The following is a 16060-nucleotide window of genomic DNA, read 5'->3' on the forward strand; positions in this document are numbered from 1 at the left end:
ATTGGGTTATCTTGGTCCCCTCAGTCCTTCCATTGACCCATAGAGGCACATTGCCAAGTGGTGCTTTGAGAAATGGCTAAGTCAGTCTCGCATCCCAGGCAGATCAAACTTCATGTTATAGGGAGAGGAAAAGATAATGCAAGGGAAGCTGGTGCATTTATGCATATTTTATTGAAACCTTTTTTGCCTCACTCTTCAGCCTATTAGGGCCTTTGAAGTGACGTAATTATTGCTGTGTGCCTTTTGGTCATTTCTGACATATGGTGACTCTAATTTTCTGAGGAATTAGACTTTGATTTCCTAAGTTGTTGCCCAATGGTGAGATATTGGATGAAAATAATGGTAGGTAAAGGTAAAGGTTCCCCTGACATTAAGTCTAGTCGTGTCCAACTCTGAGGATTGGTGCACATCTCAATTTCTAAGCTGAAGAGCTGGCATTGTCCATAGACACCTCCAAGGTCATGTGGCCGGCATTTTATTTATCGTGTCATCAGCAACCATACCATTGTATTACATTTCTAACAGAACAAAACAAACACAGAGATTAAAAAAAACAAACAAAAACAAAACACAGATTTTGCAAACTTGGTAGTTGGTTAAATTTCCTTTGAACAGTATCTGGCCACTTGGAGTGCCTCTGGTATTGCCGCAAGAAGGTCCTCCATTGTGCATGTGGCGGGGCTCAGGGTGCATTGCAGCAGGTGGTCAGTGGTTTGTTCTTCACTGCACTCGCATGCCGTGGATTCCACCTTGTAGCCCCATTTCTTAAGATTGGCTCTGCATCTCGTGGTGCCAGAGCGCAGTCTGTTCAGTGCCTTCCAAGTTGCCCAGTTTTCTGTGTGCCCAGGGGGGAGTCTCTCATCTGGTATCACCCACGGATTGAGGTGCTGGGTTTGGGCCTGCCACTTTTGGACTCTCGCTTGCTGAGGTGTTCCAGCGAGTGTCTCTGTAGATCTAAGAAAGCTAAGTCTTGATTTAAGTCGTTGACGTGCTGGCTGATACCCAAACAGGGGATGGGCTGGAGATGTCTCTGCCTTGGTCCTTTCACTATTGGCTGCTACTTCCCAGTGGATGTCAGGTGGTGCAATACCGGCTAAGCAGTGTAATTTCTCCAGTGGTGTAGGGTGCAGACACCCCGTGATAATGCGGCATGTCTCATTAAGAGCCACATCTACTGTTTTAGTGTGGTGAGATGTGTTCCACACTGGGCATGCATACTCAGCAGCAGAGTAGCATAGCGCAAGGGCAGATGTCTTCACTGTGTCTGGTTGTGATCCCCAGGTTGTGCCAGTCAGCTTTCGTATGATGTTGTTTCTAACACCCACTTTTTTGTGGCCGGCATGATTGTATGGAGCACGGTTATCTTGCAGCAGAAATGGTACCTATTGCTCTACTCACATTTGCATGTTTTTGAACTGCTAGGTTTTTGAACTCCTCCACAAATATACCTTTTTCATTGCTATCTCATCCAGAGTTTTATCATTTTATGTCATGCATTTGGGATGCCCACTGGGTTTGATTTTCCATTGTTATTTTGCACTGTTTATTTTACTTGATTAGCTTATTTTTTTTTACTATAATGTTATTTTTGTTGTTTATGTTTTATTTTGCTGTAATGTATCGCTGGGCTTGGCCTCATGTAAGCCACTCTGAGTCCCCTTTGGGGAGATGGTGGCGGAGTATAAATAAAGATTATTATTATTATTATTATTATTAGGTTGGCAGAAGCAGGAGCTCACCCCGCTCCCCAGGTTTGAACCACTGTACTTTCGATCAGCAAGTTCAGCAGCTCAGTGGTTTAACCTACTGTGCCAATAGGAGGTCTTATACAGGTATACCCCACTTAACAACATAGATGTACGCTTAAGCATGATGACTTCTTTAACAGAAAAGCTGGTATCAAAGGCAAAGATAACTTTGGAGGAACTGAGATAGGTTTCCACACTCCCAAAATGAATTAGATTTCAATATGTTTCAGCAAAGTTTAACTCAAAAGATGCACATCTATCTACATCTGTATACCTAATAAAAGTGAAAATATATGTGTGTGTATGTGGCTGGAGTGCCCACTTCCACAGACAGGCTCCCACTTCCACAAACAGCTTTAACCCACAGTGCTGAGGAGCCACCAAAAGCCTTCCCTCCAATGACATTTCACGTTATAGTGAGCGCCATGAACATGTTGCCCAATCCCTGCCAATGTCCTCCCCAAACACCATATTGCCCACCACCCAATGAATGCTTTCATTTGGAGACCATTCCTAGATTTGATGTGTTTCCTCCACCATAGGCATCCCAGTGTTTCTTACTCTTTCCATTGGTGTGGAATTTGCATGATCCCGCCGACTGCCTTTCTTACTCTTTTCAACTCTGTCTGCACAACAAACAGAGCAGAACTAATCAGCAACTAAACATACCGGAGAGGTTTGGGGGATTGACTCCACATGATGGAAATTGTAGTTCACTCTGCATCAAGTCAGAGCACTGTGACTCTCACTGACAATGGACTTGGACCACATTTGGCACACAGAACCCTCATGACCAAAGAAGCCCTGATTTGGCCCCTTCTGACTTTTACCTGTTTGAACCTCTGAAAGAAAACCTACGTGGTTACAGGTTCAATGAATTATGTTGAAACAGCTTTAAAATCATGAGTAATGAAGCAAAACTCTGAATTTTTCCAAAAAGGTTTTGATGCCTGGGTTAAAGGATGGTGCAAATATGTACAAATTGATGACTGTGTTGAATGGTAGTTTTGTGTAGAGGACAGTTAGTTAGTTACTTAATTAATTAACTAACATCATTTTTATCCCGCCCATTTCAGCCTGAAGGCAACTCAGGGTGGAATACAGACTGGCAACAATTAGATTTTTTTTTGGTTGTGTCTTTTTTCACTTGAGCAACTGCAAGTTGCTTCTGGTGTGAAAGAATTGGCGGTCTGCAAGGACGTTGCCCAGGGGATGCCTGGATGTTTTGATGTTTTTACCATCCTTGTGGGAGGTTTCTCTCATGTTCCCGTATGAGGAGCTGGAGCTGATAGAGGGAGCTCATCCACGCTCTCCCCGGATTCGAACCTGCGACTTGTCGGTCTTCAGTCCTGCCAGCACAGGGGTTTAACCCACTCCACCGCCGGGGGCTCCTAACAATTAGATGCAGTATATGTCGGTTAAAACAATTAGATCACATCCTAATACATATAAAAACTATAAAAGTCTATAAAAACAGTGTTTTCTAATCCAATTCCTCATCCATTTACATCAACTTTAGCCGTTCCATATTCATATTCCAGTTGTATTTATTTGATCAAGCTGAAGTTTCAAATGCCTGCTCAAAGAGCCATGTTTTCACTCTTTTTCAAAAAGTCAGGAGGGAGGGAGCAAATCTAATATCCCTGGGCAGGGAGTTCCGCAGCTGACGGGCCACCACTGAGAAGGCCCTGCCTCTCATCCCTGCTAGACGCGTCTGTGAGGCAGGTGGGATCGAGAGCAGGGCCTCCCCAGATGATCTTAAATGTCTAGAACAGTGGTTCTCAACGTTCCTAATGCCACGACCCCTTAATACAGTTCCTCATGTTGTGGTGACCCCCAGCCATTACATTATTTTCATTGCTACTTCATAATTGTAATTTTGCTACTGTTCTGAATCGTTATGGAAATATCGGATATGTAGGATGTATTCTCATTCACTGGACCAAATTCGGCACAAATACCCAATACACCCCAATTTGAATTCTAGTGAGGTTGGGATGGGAAGATTGATTTTGTCATTTGGGAGTTGTAGTTGCTGGGATTTATAGTTCACCTACATTCAAAGAGCATTCTGAACTCTACCAACGATGGAATTGGACCAAACTTTGGCACACAGATCTCCCATGACCAACAGAAAATACTGGAAGGGTTTGGTGGGCATTGACCTTGAGTTTGGGAGTTGTAGTTCACCTACATCCAGCAAGCATTCTGAACTCCACCAATGTTGGAATTGAACCAAACATGGCACTCCAATGACAGAGAATATTGGAAGGTTTTGATGGGCAATGACCTTGAGTTTAGGAGTTGTAATTCACCTACATCAGAGAGCATTCTGAACTCCACCAATGATGGAATTGAACCAAACATGGCACTCCGATGACAGAGAATACTGGAAGGTTTTGATGGGCATTGACCTTGAGTTTGAGAGTTGTAGTTCACCTACATCCAGAGAGCACTGTAGATTCAAACAATGATGGATCTGAACCAAACTTGGCACAAATACCCCATATGCCCAAATATGAACACAGATGGAGTTTGGAGGAAATAGACCTTGACATTTGGAAGTTGCAGTTAATGGGATTTATAGTTCACCTATAATCAAAGAGCATTCTGAAGCTCACCAATGATAGAATAAGTCCAAACTTCCCACGTTGAACTCCCATGACCAACAGAAAGTACTGTCTGTGATGGTCTTTGGCGACCCCTATGACACCCCCTCACGACCCCTCTAGGGGTCCCGACCCCCAGGTTGAAAACCACTGGTCTAGAAGGTACATAGGAAGAGATGCGTTCGGATAGATAAGCTGGGCCGGAACCGTTTAGGGCTTTATAGGCTAAAGCCAGCACTTTGAATTGTGCCTGTGACAAAGCTATGATCTGTAGAAATTTCTGCTGTTATATGTTCATTTGTAATGTTTTTATGACACAGGAGGCAATGGTTTTGACCCACCTTTGCTTTATTGCAACCTTTGCATTTTTTGATTGGATTGTTCACAGCAAGAATTACCTGGGATGAGCCTCCAATGCCATGCTTCCAACTTGCATTGGCTTTTCTGTTTTTCCTATCTCCAGCCTTCCTTAAAACTTCTCTCTTGCTTTCCATCTTGTGCAGGAAGCTGTGAGGGTTGCTGAAGATGTCAGAGAGCCTGGACACGGAAGAGAAACCTCCAGCGCCTCCACTGAGAATGAACAGCAACAACCGCGATTCTTCTGCGCTGAACCACGGCTCCAAGCCTCTCCCTATGGCTCCCGAAGAGAAGAACAAGAAGGCCCGGCTACGCTCCATCTTTCCAGGCGGAGACAAAAGTAAAGTACCGCCAAAGGGAAACGTGGCCTCTCGTTTTCCACATCTGGTTTCCTTGCTCTTTCCAAAGGCAGAAAAGAGCTGCTAAAAGCAGCAAGAGTCCATCAGTTTGATGCAAACTGTGCTTGCATTTCTCTCGAGGTGCTAGAGATATAAATAGGCATACAAAATAAAACAATTAATTATTATTTTACTGACACAAAATCACAGTATGTCACAGCAAACGAGATCTATATGCTGGATTTCATATCGCAAAATCACAAGTCGAACACTTCCCATTATTATTATTAATAATAATAATAATTAATTATTATTATTATTATTAATGTTATTTTTCTCCAAGTGGCTGATGTTGACTTGACACAATGCAATAGAAATGACAAACAATGACATACATTTATGAATATAAAAATTGAGAATTAATTATTGGTGTTGTTAGTGTTCAAGTTACATAATATGATTAGTACAAAGCAAACAAGATCATGATGCTGGCTTTTGTATTGGATTGCATGTCGGACACTTCCCAAGTGTCTAGGACTGTGTGATGTATCAGCAAATAATGTGTGCAGATCTGAATAGGGTGGCCTTCTGCAGCTGGCAGATGGTAATTTTGTTGGCGCCAATTGTTTTTAAGTGCAGGCCAAGGTCTTTAGGCACTGCACCCAGCGTGCTGATAATCATGGGGACCACCTTTACTGGCTTGTGCCAGAGTCTTTGCAGCGCTATCAAAGTTACAATAATAATAATAATAATAATAATAATAATAATAATTTCCTCTTGATGTTTCACTTGCTTCTATGGCTGCCATCTTCAGACTTTATATCCACATGGGGAGAAAGACAGGATGGTGGTGGTGGTGGTGGTGGTGATGATGATGATGATGATGATGATGATAATAATAATAATAATAATAATAAGGTACACAACAATATTAGTACACAGCAACTTTTCTGGCTCTTGTATTGTATCACACATTGGACACCTCCCAAATGTCTAGTGTGTGATATATCAGCGAATAATGCATGCAGATTCAAGTAGGGTGGCCTTTTGCAGCTGACAGATGGTAATTTTGTTAGCGCCGATTGTTTTTAAGTGCAGGCCAATGTCTTTAGGCACTTCACCCAGTGTGCCAATCACCACTGGGACCACCTTTATTGGCTCGTGCCAGAGTCTTTGCAGTTCGATCTTTAAATCCTCATATCGTGTAAGCTTTTCCTGTTGCTTCTCGTCAATCCTGCTGTTGCCTAGGATTGCATAGTAAAGGTAAAGGTTTCCCCCTGACATTAAGTCCAGTCGTGTCCGACTCTGGGATGTGGTGCTCATCTCCATTTCTAAGCTGAAGAGCCAGCGTTGTCCGTAGACGCCTCCAAGGTCATGTGGCCAGCATGACTACATGGAGTGACGTTATTGCATATTATTATTATTATTGGGCTGTGGTGGTTTTTTCGGGCTATATGGCCATGGCCTAGAGGCATTCTCTCCTGACGTTTCGCCTGCATCTATGGCAAGCATCCTCAGAGGTAGTGAGGATGCTTGCCATAGATGCAGGCGAAATGTCAGGAGAGAATGCTCCTAGACCATGGCCATATAGCCCGAAAAAACCAACAACAACCCAGTGATTCCGACCATGAAAGCCTTCGACAATACATTATTATTATTATTATTATTATTATTATTATTATTATCATCACCATCACCACCACCACCAGCATCCTGTATTTCTCCCCATGTGGATATAAAGTCTGAAGACACCAGCCATAGATGCAGGCAAAACATCAGGAGAAAATGCCACTAGAACACAGCCATACAGTCCGGAAACCACACAACACTTCTGTGTATATGAATTCTGTGTACTTCCTTTCTTTCAAATAGGACAGAAAGGGTCTGTCTACACTGTAGAATTAATGCAGTTTGACATCACCTTAACAGCTTTGGCTCAATGCTATAGGATCCTCTGAGTGGTAGCTTTGTGAGTACCCTTCATTAGAGAAGGCTTAAGACCTTGTGAAACTACAACTCCCTTAGTTCTATTGCACTGAACCATGGCAGGCAAAGTGGAGTCAAGCTGCATTAATTGTACCTTATTTGTACAGACCCTCCTTGAAGCAAAACTGATTTCTTGCAACCAGGGATCTTAAGGTCCTAGATGGTTCATAAGGGGAGATGCGTTCAGACATGTAAGTTGAGCCAGGACCATTTGATGAAACTCTCCGTTTGCTCTACTGAAGTCTATGGGATCAAGAATTATGCACTGCATTTTACTAAAACGAAGCTATTTCCTTTTTGTCTTAAGAAGAGACAAAGAAGAGACAACAATGAGAGAGTCTTTTCATTATGTGTTTTCTTGGATGCTGCCTTCTGAACTCTGTTTTATGTATCTCTCCCTGTTCTTGTATCCCTTGCTTTGAATACACGAAACGGTGAAATGTATGAATCAATGGCAGTGCGGATGAGTAAGTGTACATTTGCATTTCCCCTTTTAGCAAACAAGAAGAAAGAGAAAGAACGTCCCGAGATTTCCCTCCCTTCGGACTTTGAACACACCATCCATGTGGGCTTTGATGCGGTCACCGGGGAATTCACCGTAAGTTGCTTTTATTTAGTCATGAGCTTCTTCTGATCTAAGTTTTTTTTCCCGCAGCCACTTAAAACTGCAATTTTTTTTTTGCATCAGGAGTGACTTGAGAAACTGCAAGTCGCTTCTGGTGTGACACAATTGGCCGTCTGCAAGGACGTTGCCCAGGGGATGCCCGGATGTTTTTGAAGTGTTACCATCCTTGTGGGAGGCTTCCTTCATGTCCCTGCATGAGGAGCTAAAGCTGACAGAGGGAGCTCATCCACACTCTCGGACAGGCCATCATGAGTACATTTCCCCTCTTGCTTTAGAAACTGGTTTGGTCATGTCAGGAATGACTTGAGAAACTGCAAGTCACTTCTGGTGTGAGAGAATTGGCCGTCTGCAAGGACGTTGCCCAGGGGATGCCCGGATGTTTTAGATGCGTTACCATCCTTGTGGGAAGGCTTCCTTCATGTCCCTGCATGAGGAGCTAGAGCTGACAGAGGGAGCTCATCCACACTCTACCTGGATTCGAAGCTGTGACCTGTCGGTCTTCAGTCCTGCCGGCACAGAGGTTTAACCCACTGCGTCACTGGGGATTCCAACAACAACAACAACAACATTTTTTATTGATTAGCTGAAGCCCCCAGTGGCGCAGTGGGTTAAACCCCTGTGCCGGCAGGACTGAAGACCGACAGGTCACAGATTCAAATCCGGGGAGAGGCGGATGAGTTCCCTCTATCAGCTCCAGCTCCTCATGTGGGGACATGAGAGAAGCCTCCCACAAGGATGATAAGAACATCAAATCATCCAGGCGTCCCCTGGGCAACGTCCTTGCAGACGGCCAATTCTCTCACATCAGAAGTGACTTGCAGTTTCTCAAGTCCCTCCTGACACGACCGAAAAATAAATAAATTGATTAGCCAGTTGGCCTTATCAAAAACAGGCAGTGCAAACACAACGTACAACATACATCTAGTCCACTTAAAATAAAATAGAAATATACAGGTATTTGCCAGCTTGAAACCAATGTAGCTTAGGACTCCAATAAAAAACTACATTGAACTGAGTTGTATAGGTCTAAAAAAGGTAAAGGTTGTCCCCTGACCTTAAGTCCAGTCATGCCTAACTCTGGGGTGTGGTGCTTATCTCCATTTCTAAGCCGAAGACCCAGCGTCGTCCATAGACACCTCCAAGGTCATGCGGCCAGCATGACTGCATGGACCACTGTTACCTTCCCAACGGAGGGGTAATTATTGATCTACTCACATTTGCATGTTTTCGAACTGTTAGGTTGGCAGAAGCTAGGGCTGACAGCAGAAGCTCATCCCACTCCCCGAAATCGAACCTGCAACCTTTTGGTCAAAAAGCTCAGCAGCTCAGCGCTTTAATTCACTGCGCCACTGGGGGTTCCCCCTGTATAGGTCTACATTGACCATATAACACAGTTCCAAACTGGATTATACACAATTTAGATCCAACCTGAAACACATGGAGATACGTATTTGGATTCTTTGTTTGCATACTTTAAATACTAGAACGTCCTTCTAGTCTAGCTATTAATAATAATAATAAATTCAGCAGCATTGACACATATATGGGATTTTTAAGTAGGCATAGGGGATTTTCTCTTATTTCCCCTGGATTTTTTAAAAATAGAATTTAAATGGACAGGAGAATAGGCTGTGCCTGCTCCAATAACGTGTTTTAAGATAATTACCAAATTGTAATGCAAACTCTCATAGAAGCAAAAACTACATTTATCCAGCATCTACTGTGATAAATTTGCCTCGGGCCAGCAATATATGCAACAACAACACTTCTATTGTGAATCCACTGATTGTTTTGTAAGGCTGTTGCTATGGGAAGACATCTGAGGATGCTCTATGGATGGATCTGGTTGTATACTTTGAAAACAATTGGGGTTCATTTTGTTATTTTGTCATCAATTTCAATTTCACCTTATGCATGGGAGACATCCAAGAGTGCCGCTCGGGTCTTACAAACTCAGATCTTGGTTGAACTACAACCTCCTTCTGGATTGCATTACAAAGTCAGTGTAGACTTATATAATGCAGTTTAATGTCATTGTATGAATCTGCATTGACCATATAGAATCATAGAGTTGGAAGAGAACTTGTGGTCCATCCAGTCCAACCACATTCTTCCAAGAAGCAGGAAAATTGCATTCAAAGCACCCCCAATAGATGGCCATCCAGCTTCTGTTTAAAAGCCTCCAAAGAAGGAGCTTCCACCACACTCAGGGGCAGAGAGTTCCACTGCTGAACAGCTCTCACAGTCAGGAAGTTCTTCCTAATGATCAGATGGAATGATCAGATATAATGCAGTTTCAGATCCAGATGATAGGAGTCCAGACAGTGACTTTTGCCTATCAATCCAAGTTCGATGAACCCAAGCTTTAGCAAAGTCTGCAAACTTGCTTCTGTGTCAAAAGGAAGACGTCTGAAATGCAAAAATAAAATAAGGGAAACCCTGTTTATTTATTCATGTATTTCTTAATTAAGTACATTTGGAGTTTTTCTTATTCCCAGTCCACCATGGCTACTGAGACAAAACACAAGAGATAGATACTGAATCAGTACGATGACAGTTCTTTCCCAGTGGGTTGTGCGTCCCATTTGAGCTCTCCTAGAATTTAGATATTATCCATCTAAATATCTACATTTAGATATTTAAACTATCTAAATTTAGATGTTATTAAATTTTTAAATTTAATTAATAATTATTTATTTATTTATTTATTTGCTTTACTTCTATACCGCCTTTCTCAGTCGAAATGGCGACTCAAGGCGGTTTACACAGTAACGATTTACACAATAACATCAAAAGGCAATTAAAACACAGTTATACAAAACATATCAAGTCAAAAACAATCATTATCATAGACGTGCGCCTCAGCAAACAAATCAAAATCAGAATCCGTAATCATACTCCTTTATACCAATTCCTATGTTCGGTTGTACCATCTTACTGTATTTCATTGCACTATTTAGCCAAACGCTTGTTCGTAAAGCCAAGTCTTGACCTTCCTCTGGAATGCCAGCAGTGAAGGGGCCTGTCTGATGTCCACAGGTAGGGCGTTCCACAGCCGAGGGGCCACCACCGAGAAGGCCCTGTCTCTCGTCCCCGCCAACCGCCTGCGATGCGGGCGGGACCGAGAGCAGGGCCTCCCCAGACGATCTTAATGTCCTAATCGGTTCATAGGAGGAGATGTGTTCATTATTAAATGAAATAAATTAAATTATTATAAATTAATAAGTCATTAATTTAATTTAATTATTAAATTATCCATCTAAATATCTAAATTTAGATATTATCCATCAAAAGACCCATGAGGGTCTTCCTTCAGGGGCAAACCAAGAATGGGCAACTTGGAAGTCCCTGAACAGACTCAGAAGTGGAGTGGGCAGATCAAAAGACAACCTGGCAAAATGGCACTACCTAAAAGAATCCCACACCTTGTGTGACTGTAGAGCAGAACAGACATCTGTATGCTTGTCCACTATGCCCTGCCTCATGTACAGAGGAAGAATTGTTGGAGGCTACAGACAGTGCCATTGCTGTTGCCTGTTTTTGCTCAAAATATATTTAGAGACCTCATGGGCCATCCAGGCCAACCCCCTGCCAAGAAGCAGGAAAATTGCATTCAAAGCACCCTGACAGATGGCCATCCAGCTTCTGTTTAAAAGCTTCCAAAGAAGGAGCCTCTACCACACTCTGGGGCAGAGAGTTCCACTGCTGAACAGCTCTCACAGTCAGGAAGTTCTTCCTAATGTTCAGATGGAATCTCCTTTCCTGTAGTGTGAAGCCATTGTTCCACATTCTAGCCTCCATATAACTGCCATAACATTGAGCCAAGGCAGTTCAAGTGCATTAATTCAGCATAGATCCAGCTTTCCTGACCTTAGGTCTATTTTTGGATAAGTTATATGGTAAGTATACCATACCGAGGAGTTCTGCTACTCATTCCAGGTCCATTATTCCAAACTGTCCACAAGTGTTCAGTGATGGCATTCTTTCTTTTCCTCTCAGAAGTTTGGAAGTGCCATACAAATATTTTCCCCAACATTTTCTTCTGAACCTTAATGCCATTGGTTGCTCTGGCTGCATTGCTTGCATTGAGCTGAGCCGCATCCAAAAGCACAACCAAGGCGACTGCATGGTCTGTCTCCAAGCTTTGGCTTTTGGTCATTGACATCGGACGACACGGTGCCCTTTGTCATCAGCGCATGTCCAAACTCCATTTCATCATTGCGTGAAGCAGGGCTGGCATCACTGGGTTGCTGTGAGTTTTCTGGGCTGTATGGCTATGTTCCAGAAGCATTCTCTCCTGACGTTTCACCCACATCTATGGCAGGCATCTTCAGAGGTAGTAGATCTGTTGGAAACTAGGCAAGTTGGGTTTATATATCTGTGGAATGATGTCCAGTGTGGGAGAAAGAACTCTTGTCTGTTGGAGGCAAGTGTAAATGTTGCAATTTGCCACCTTAATTAGCATTGATAGCCGTGAAGCTTCAAACCCTGTCTGGGGGAATCCTTTGTTGGGAGGTGTTAGCTGGCCCTGATTGTGTCATGTCTGGAATTTCCCCATTTTCTGAGTGTTGTTCTTTATTTACTATCCTGATTTTAGAGGGTTTTTTTTAAATACTGATAGCCAGATTTTGTTCATGTTCGGCCAGGCTTTGAAGCTGCAAGGCCATTCAATGCTAATCAAGCTGGCCAATTGCAACATTCACACTTGCCTCAAACAGACAAGAGTTTTTCCCCCGTCCTGGTTATTCCACAGATACATAAATCCCACTTGCCTAGTTTCCAACAGACCTCACAACCTCTGAGGATGCCTGCAATAGATGAGGGTGAAATGTCATGAGAGAATGCTTCTGGAACATGGCCATACAGCCTGGAAAACTCACAGCAACTCATACTTTTTACGTGTTGAGAAACCCTAATGACAAGAATCCTGGATTGATGTGGGCAAAATGTCAGGAGAGAATGCTTCTTGAACATGGCCATACAGCCCGGAAAACTCACAGCAACCCATACTTTTTACGTGTTGGGAAACCCTCATGACAAGAATCTTAAATTCACAAAAATCGTTGCAATTTGAGACACCCCCTGTGTACACGTGTACTATGCAGAATTATTATTTCCTGTAAACAAAAGTTCTGAAATTGGGAGTTAATTCTGCACAAAATTCACTTATGGTTGATTTGTATGAAAAATGACATTTTGTGTGCAGGAAATAATAGGTTTGCACAGAAATGATATTTTTGATATGGGAAATGCTGTTTCCTGTGCAAGAAAACACTATTTTTGGTGCAAAACAACAGCATGTGGAGTTTGCATGATTTTCACAAACATTGTGTGCATCTGCACTGTCGATTGAATGCAGTTTGACACCACCTTAACTCATGGCTCATTGCTATGGAATCTTGGGATTTGTAATTTGGTGATTCACCTTCAGTCTTTGGCAGTGAAGGCTAAGTACCTTTTAAAACTACAACTCCCAGGATCCCATAGCGGTGAGTTGTGGCAGTTAAAGTGGTGTCAAACTGCATTCATTCTACAGTGTAGATACACCTTTTCTTTAAGATGAAAGGAAATGGTTAAAATTATTTGTTGCTTCATTGCAAAAGAAATTTATTAAAAAGTGGCAACCCTAATCCGGAGCAAACCCCATTGGTCACCCTTTCCTAAGATACATATACGTTGGAATGCACTATATAGTTTGCATGAATCTAGTTCAGGATTTACAAGATGGTTGAAGCATGAGAAAGGTATTGTTGAAGGTTTCATAGCCAGAATCACTGGGTTGTTGTGAGTTTTTCGGGCTGTATGGCCATGTTCCAGAAGCATTCTCTCCTGACGTTTTGCCTGCATCTGTGGCAGGCAGCCTCAGAGGTTGTGGGGTCTGTTGGAAACTAGGAAAATTGGGTTTATATATCTGTGGAATAATGTCTGGGGTGGGAGAAAGAACTCTTGTTCTTTCTCCCAAGCCTTTGAAATCCACAAGCATGTGGACAATTTCAACAGGAAGGAAGAAACCATGACAATGAACAAAATCTGGCTACCAGTATTTAAAAACTCTAAAATCATAACAGTAAATAAAGAACAACACTCAAAACAGGGAAATTCCAGACAAGAAACATTCAGGGCCAGCTAATCACCTCCCAACAAAGGATTCCCCAAGGCAGTAAGAAGTCAGACTTTGAATCTGCTAGGCCAGTAAATGCTAATCAAGGTGGCCAATTGAAACATGTACACCTGCCAGAAACAGACAAGAGTTCTTTCTCCCACCCTGGACATTATTCCACAGGTATATAAACCTCACTTGCCTAGTTTCCAACAGACCTCACAAACTTTGAGGATGCCTGCCATAGATGTGGGCAAAATGTCAGGAGAGAATGCTTCCATATGCGGTCAGTGGTTCCCTTGATGTATGGTAAGAACACCTTTCCTCTGGGTGGATCTTTGTCAGATCCCTCAACCTATGAGGATGCCTGCCATAGATGTGGGCAAAATGTCAGGAAAGAATGCTACCGTATGCAGTCAGTGGTTCCTTTGATGTATGATAAGAACTCCTTTCCTCTGGGTGGATCTTTGTCAGATCCCTCAACCTATGAGGATGCCTGCCATAGATGTGGGCAAAATGTCAGGAAAGAATGCTTCCGTATGCGGTCAGTGGTTTCTTTGATATATGGTAAGAACACCTTTCCTCTTGATGGATCTTTGTCAGATCCCTCAACCTATGAGGATGCCTGCCATAGATGTGGGCAAAAAGTCAGGAGAGAATGCTTCCGTATGCGGTCAGTGGTTCCTTTGATATATGGTAAGAACACCTTTCCTCTTGATGGATCTTTGTCAGATCCCTCAACCTATGAGGATGCCTGCCATAGATGTGGGCAAAATGTCAGGAGAGAATGCTACCGTATGCGATCAGTAGTTCCTTTGATGTATGGTAAGAACATCTTTCCTTTGGGTGGATCTTTGTCAGATCCCTCAACCTATGAGGATGCCTGCCATAGATGTGGGCAAAATATCAGGAGAGAATGCTACCGTATGCAGTGAGTGGTTCCTTTGATGTATGGTAAGAACATTTTTCTTCTGGGTAGATCTTTGTCAGATCCCTCAACCTATGAGGATGCCTGCCATAGATGTGGGCAAAATATCAGGAGAGAATGCTTCCGTATGCAATCAGTGGTTCCTTTGATATATGGTAAGAACACCTTTCCTCTTGGTGGATCTTTGTCAGATCCCTCAACCTATGAGGATACCTGCCATAGATGTGGACAAAATGTCAGGAGAGAATGCTTCTGGAACATGGCCATACACCCTGGAAAACTCACAACAACCCATGAAAAAGGTGTTCCTTCTTCGCCATCCATTATTGGTCATTTGTTCTTTGCAATATTATTATTTTCCTAATGAGCAAACCAACACACCAAGGAAAGGACCCCAGTATGCCAACCACCACGACTCAAATGGGGAATGGATGCTTCCAAACTTTGGGCTTAATTGTGGTTTTTTGCCCCTCTGTTTTCTTTTTCTTTCTGTCTTCCTGTACCTGTCAATTACGACTTTGTTTGGTGCCTCTACATTTCCGATGGGATGACGTCCCTTCCCCTCCCAGTTCCCTTTCCATTCCAACCCACTGGATTCCACTTGACTTTTCCCGCCTTCTCAGTTGTCCCGCATTCTGTTTTAACTTTCTTTTCTTTCTTTATTTACGTCCATTGCAGCCAGATCTCTATGGCTCACAGATGTGCACAGGGAAGCTCCCAGAGGTGCGTCACTGGCCCCCCCAAAAGAAGCTTGCATCCTAGTGCTTCTTTGAGATGTCATAGCATTGCAGTTCCATATGTGTGCCGTAGATTTCGTTGCTTGGCTTATCCCACGTCCTCATCACGAACCCCGCCCCCCTGCCCCCAAACGCCCGAGGCCCATGTCACACGTCATTTTTTGATTTATGTATTCATTTATTTTTGGCAGAGCACCTCTTAGGAGGAACCGAAAAAAAAATACAAACCGAAACCTGTGTTTTGCTAGAATCTAAGATGGGGTGGAAAACGAGGAATGCTTCGAGTCGGTTTGCGTGGTTTGCTGCTTAGATGTGACCTGTGCGATAGAACCAGGGACAGCCATTTCTCGGATTTAGGAAATTATACTGGATGTTTCTGAGCATCTTATAAAAATACTTAAGACCTGTCTATTGCAAACTCAAACTCTTTTCAGTTTCGCACTTGCAGGTTCTGCTCTGAGATCCTGTAGTGGCTTTATGTTGTTTCAAGGTCCAAAACAAAGAGATGTTAAGGACTTACGAGGGGCGTTCATTAAAGGTTTCCCCTGACCCACTTCCTGTGGACCGAGAGCAATGAAACTTGGCACAGTTCTGAGTCCTTCACTACATAGGTGCCTTTTTTACTTGGCCGA

At 43.0% G+C, this 16060-nt stretch overlaps 1 protein-coding gene across 3 annotated transcripts in view; it reads left to right on the forward strand.

The window, feature by feature from the left end:
* The window catches only part of PAK3 (p21 (RAC1) activated kinase 3), a 133775-nt gene that overhangs the window by 85804 nt on the left and 31911 nt on the right, over window positions 1-16060 (forward strand). For 2 of the 3 annotated variants that reach the window (XM_060756200.2, XM_060756199.2), the window contains exons 2-4: window positions 4861-5054; window positions 7536-7636; window positions 15370-15414. In XM_060756200.2, the coding sequence (XP_060612183.1) occupies window positions 4883-5054; window positions 7536-7636; window positions 15370-15414 (318 nt within the window). In that variant the 5' untranslated portion in view covers window positions 4861-4882. The remainder of the gene's footprint in view (window positions 1-4860; window positions 5055-7535; window positions 7637-15369; window positions 15415-16060) is intronic. The other variant, XM_060756201.2, reaches the window with a different exon arrangement.

This window comes from Anolis sagrei, chromosome 10, assembly GCF_037176765.1.
Source record: "Anolis sagrei isolate rAnoSag1 chromosome 10, rAnoSag1.mat, whole genome shotgun sequence".
Lineage (NCBI taxonomy): Eukaryota > Metazoa > Chordata > Lepidosauria > Squamata > Dactyloidae > Anolis > Anolis sagrei.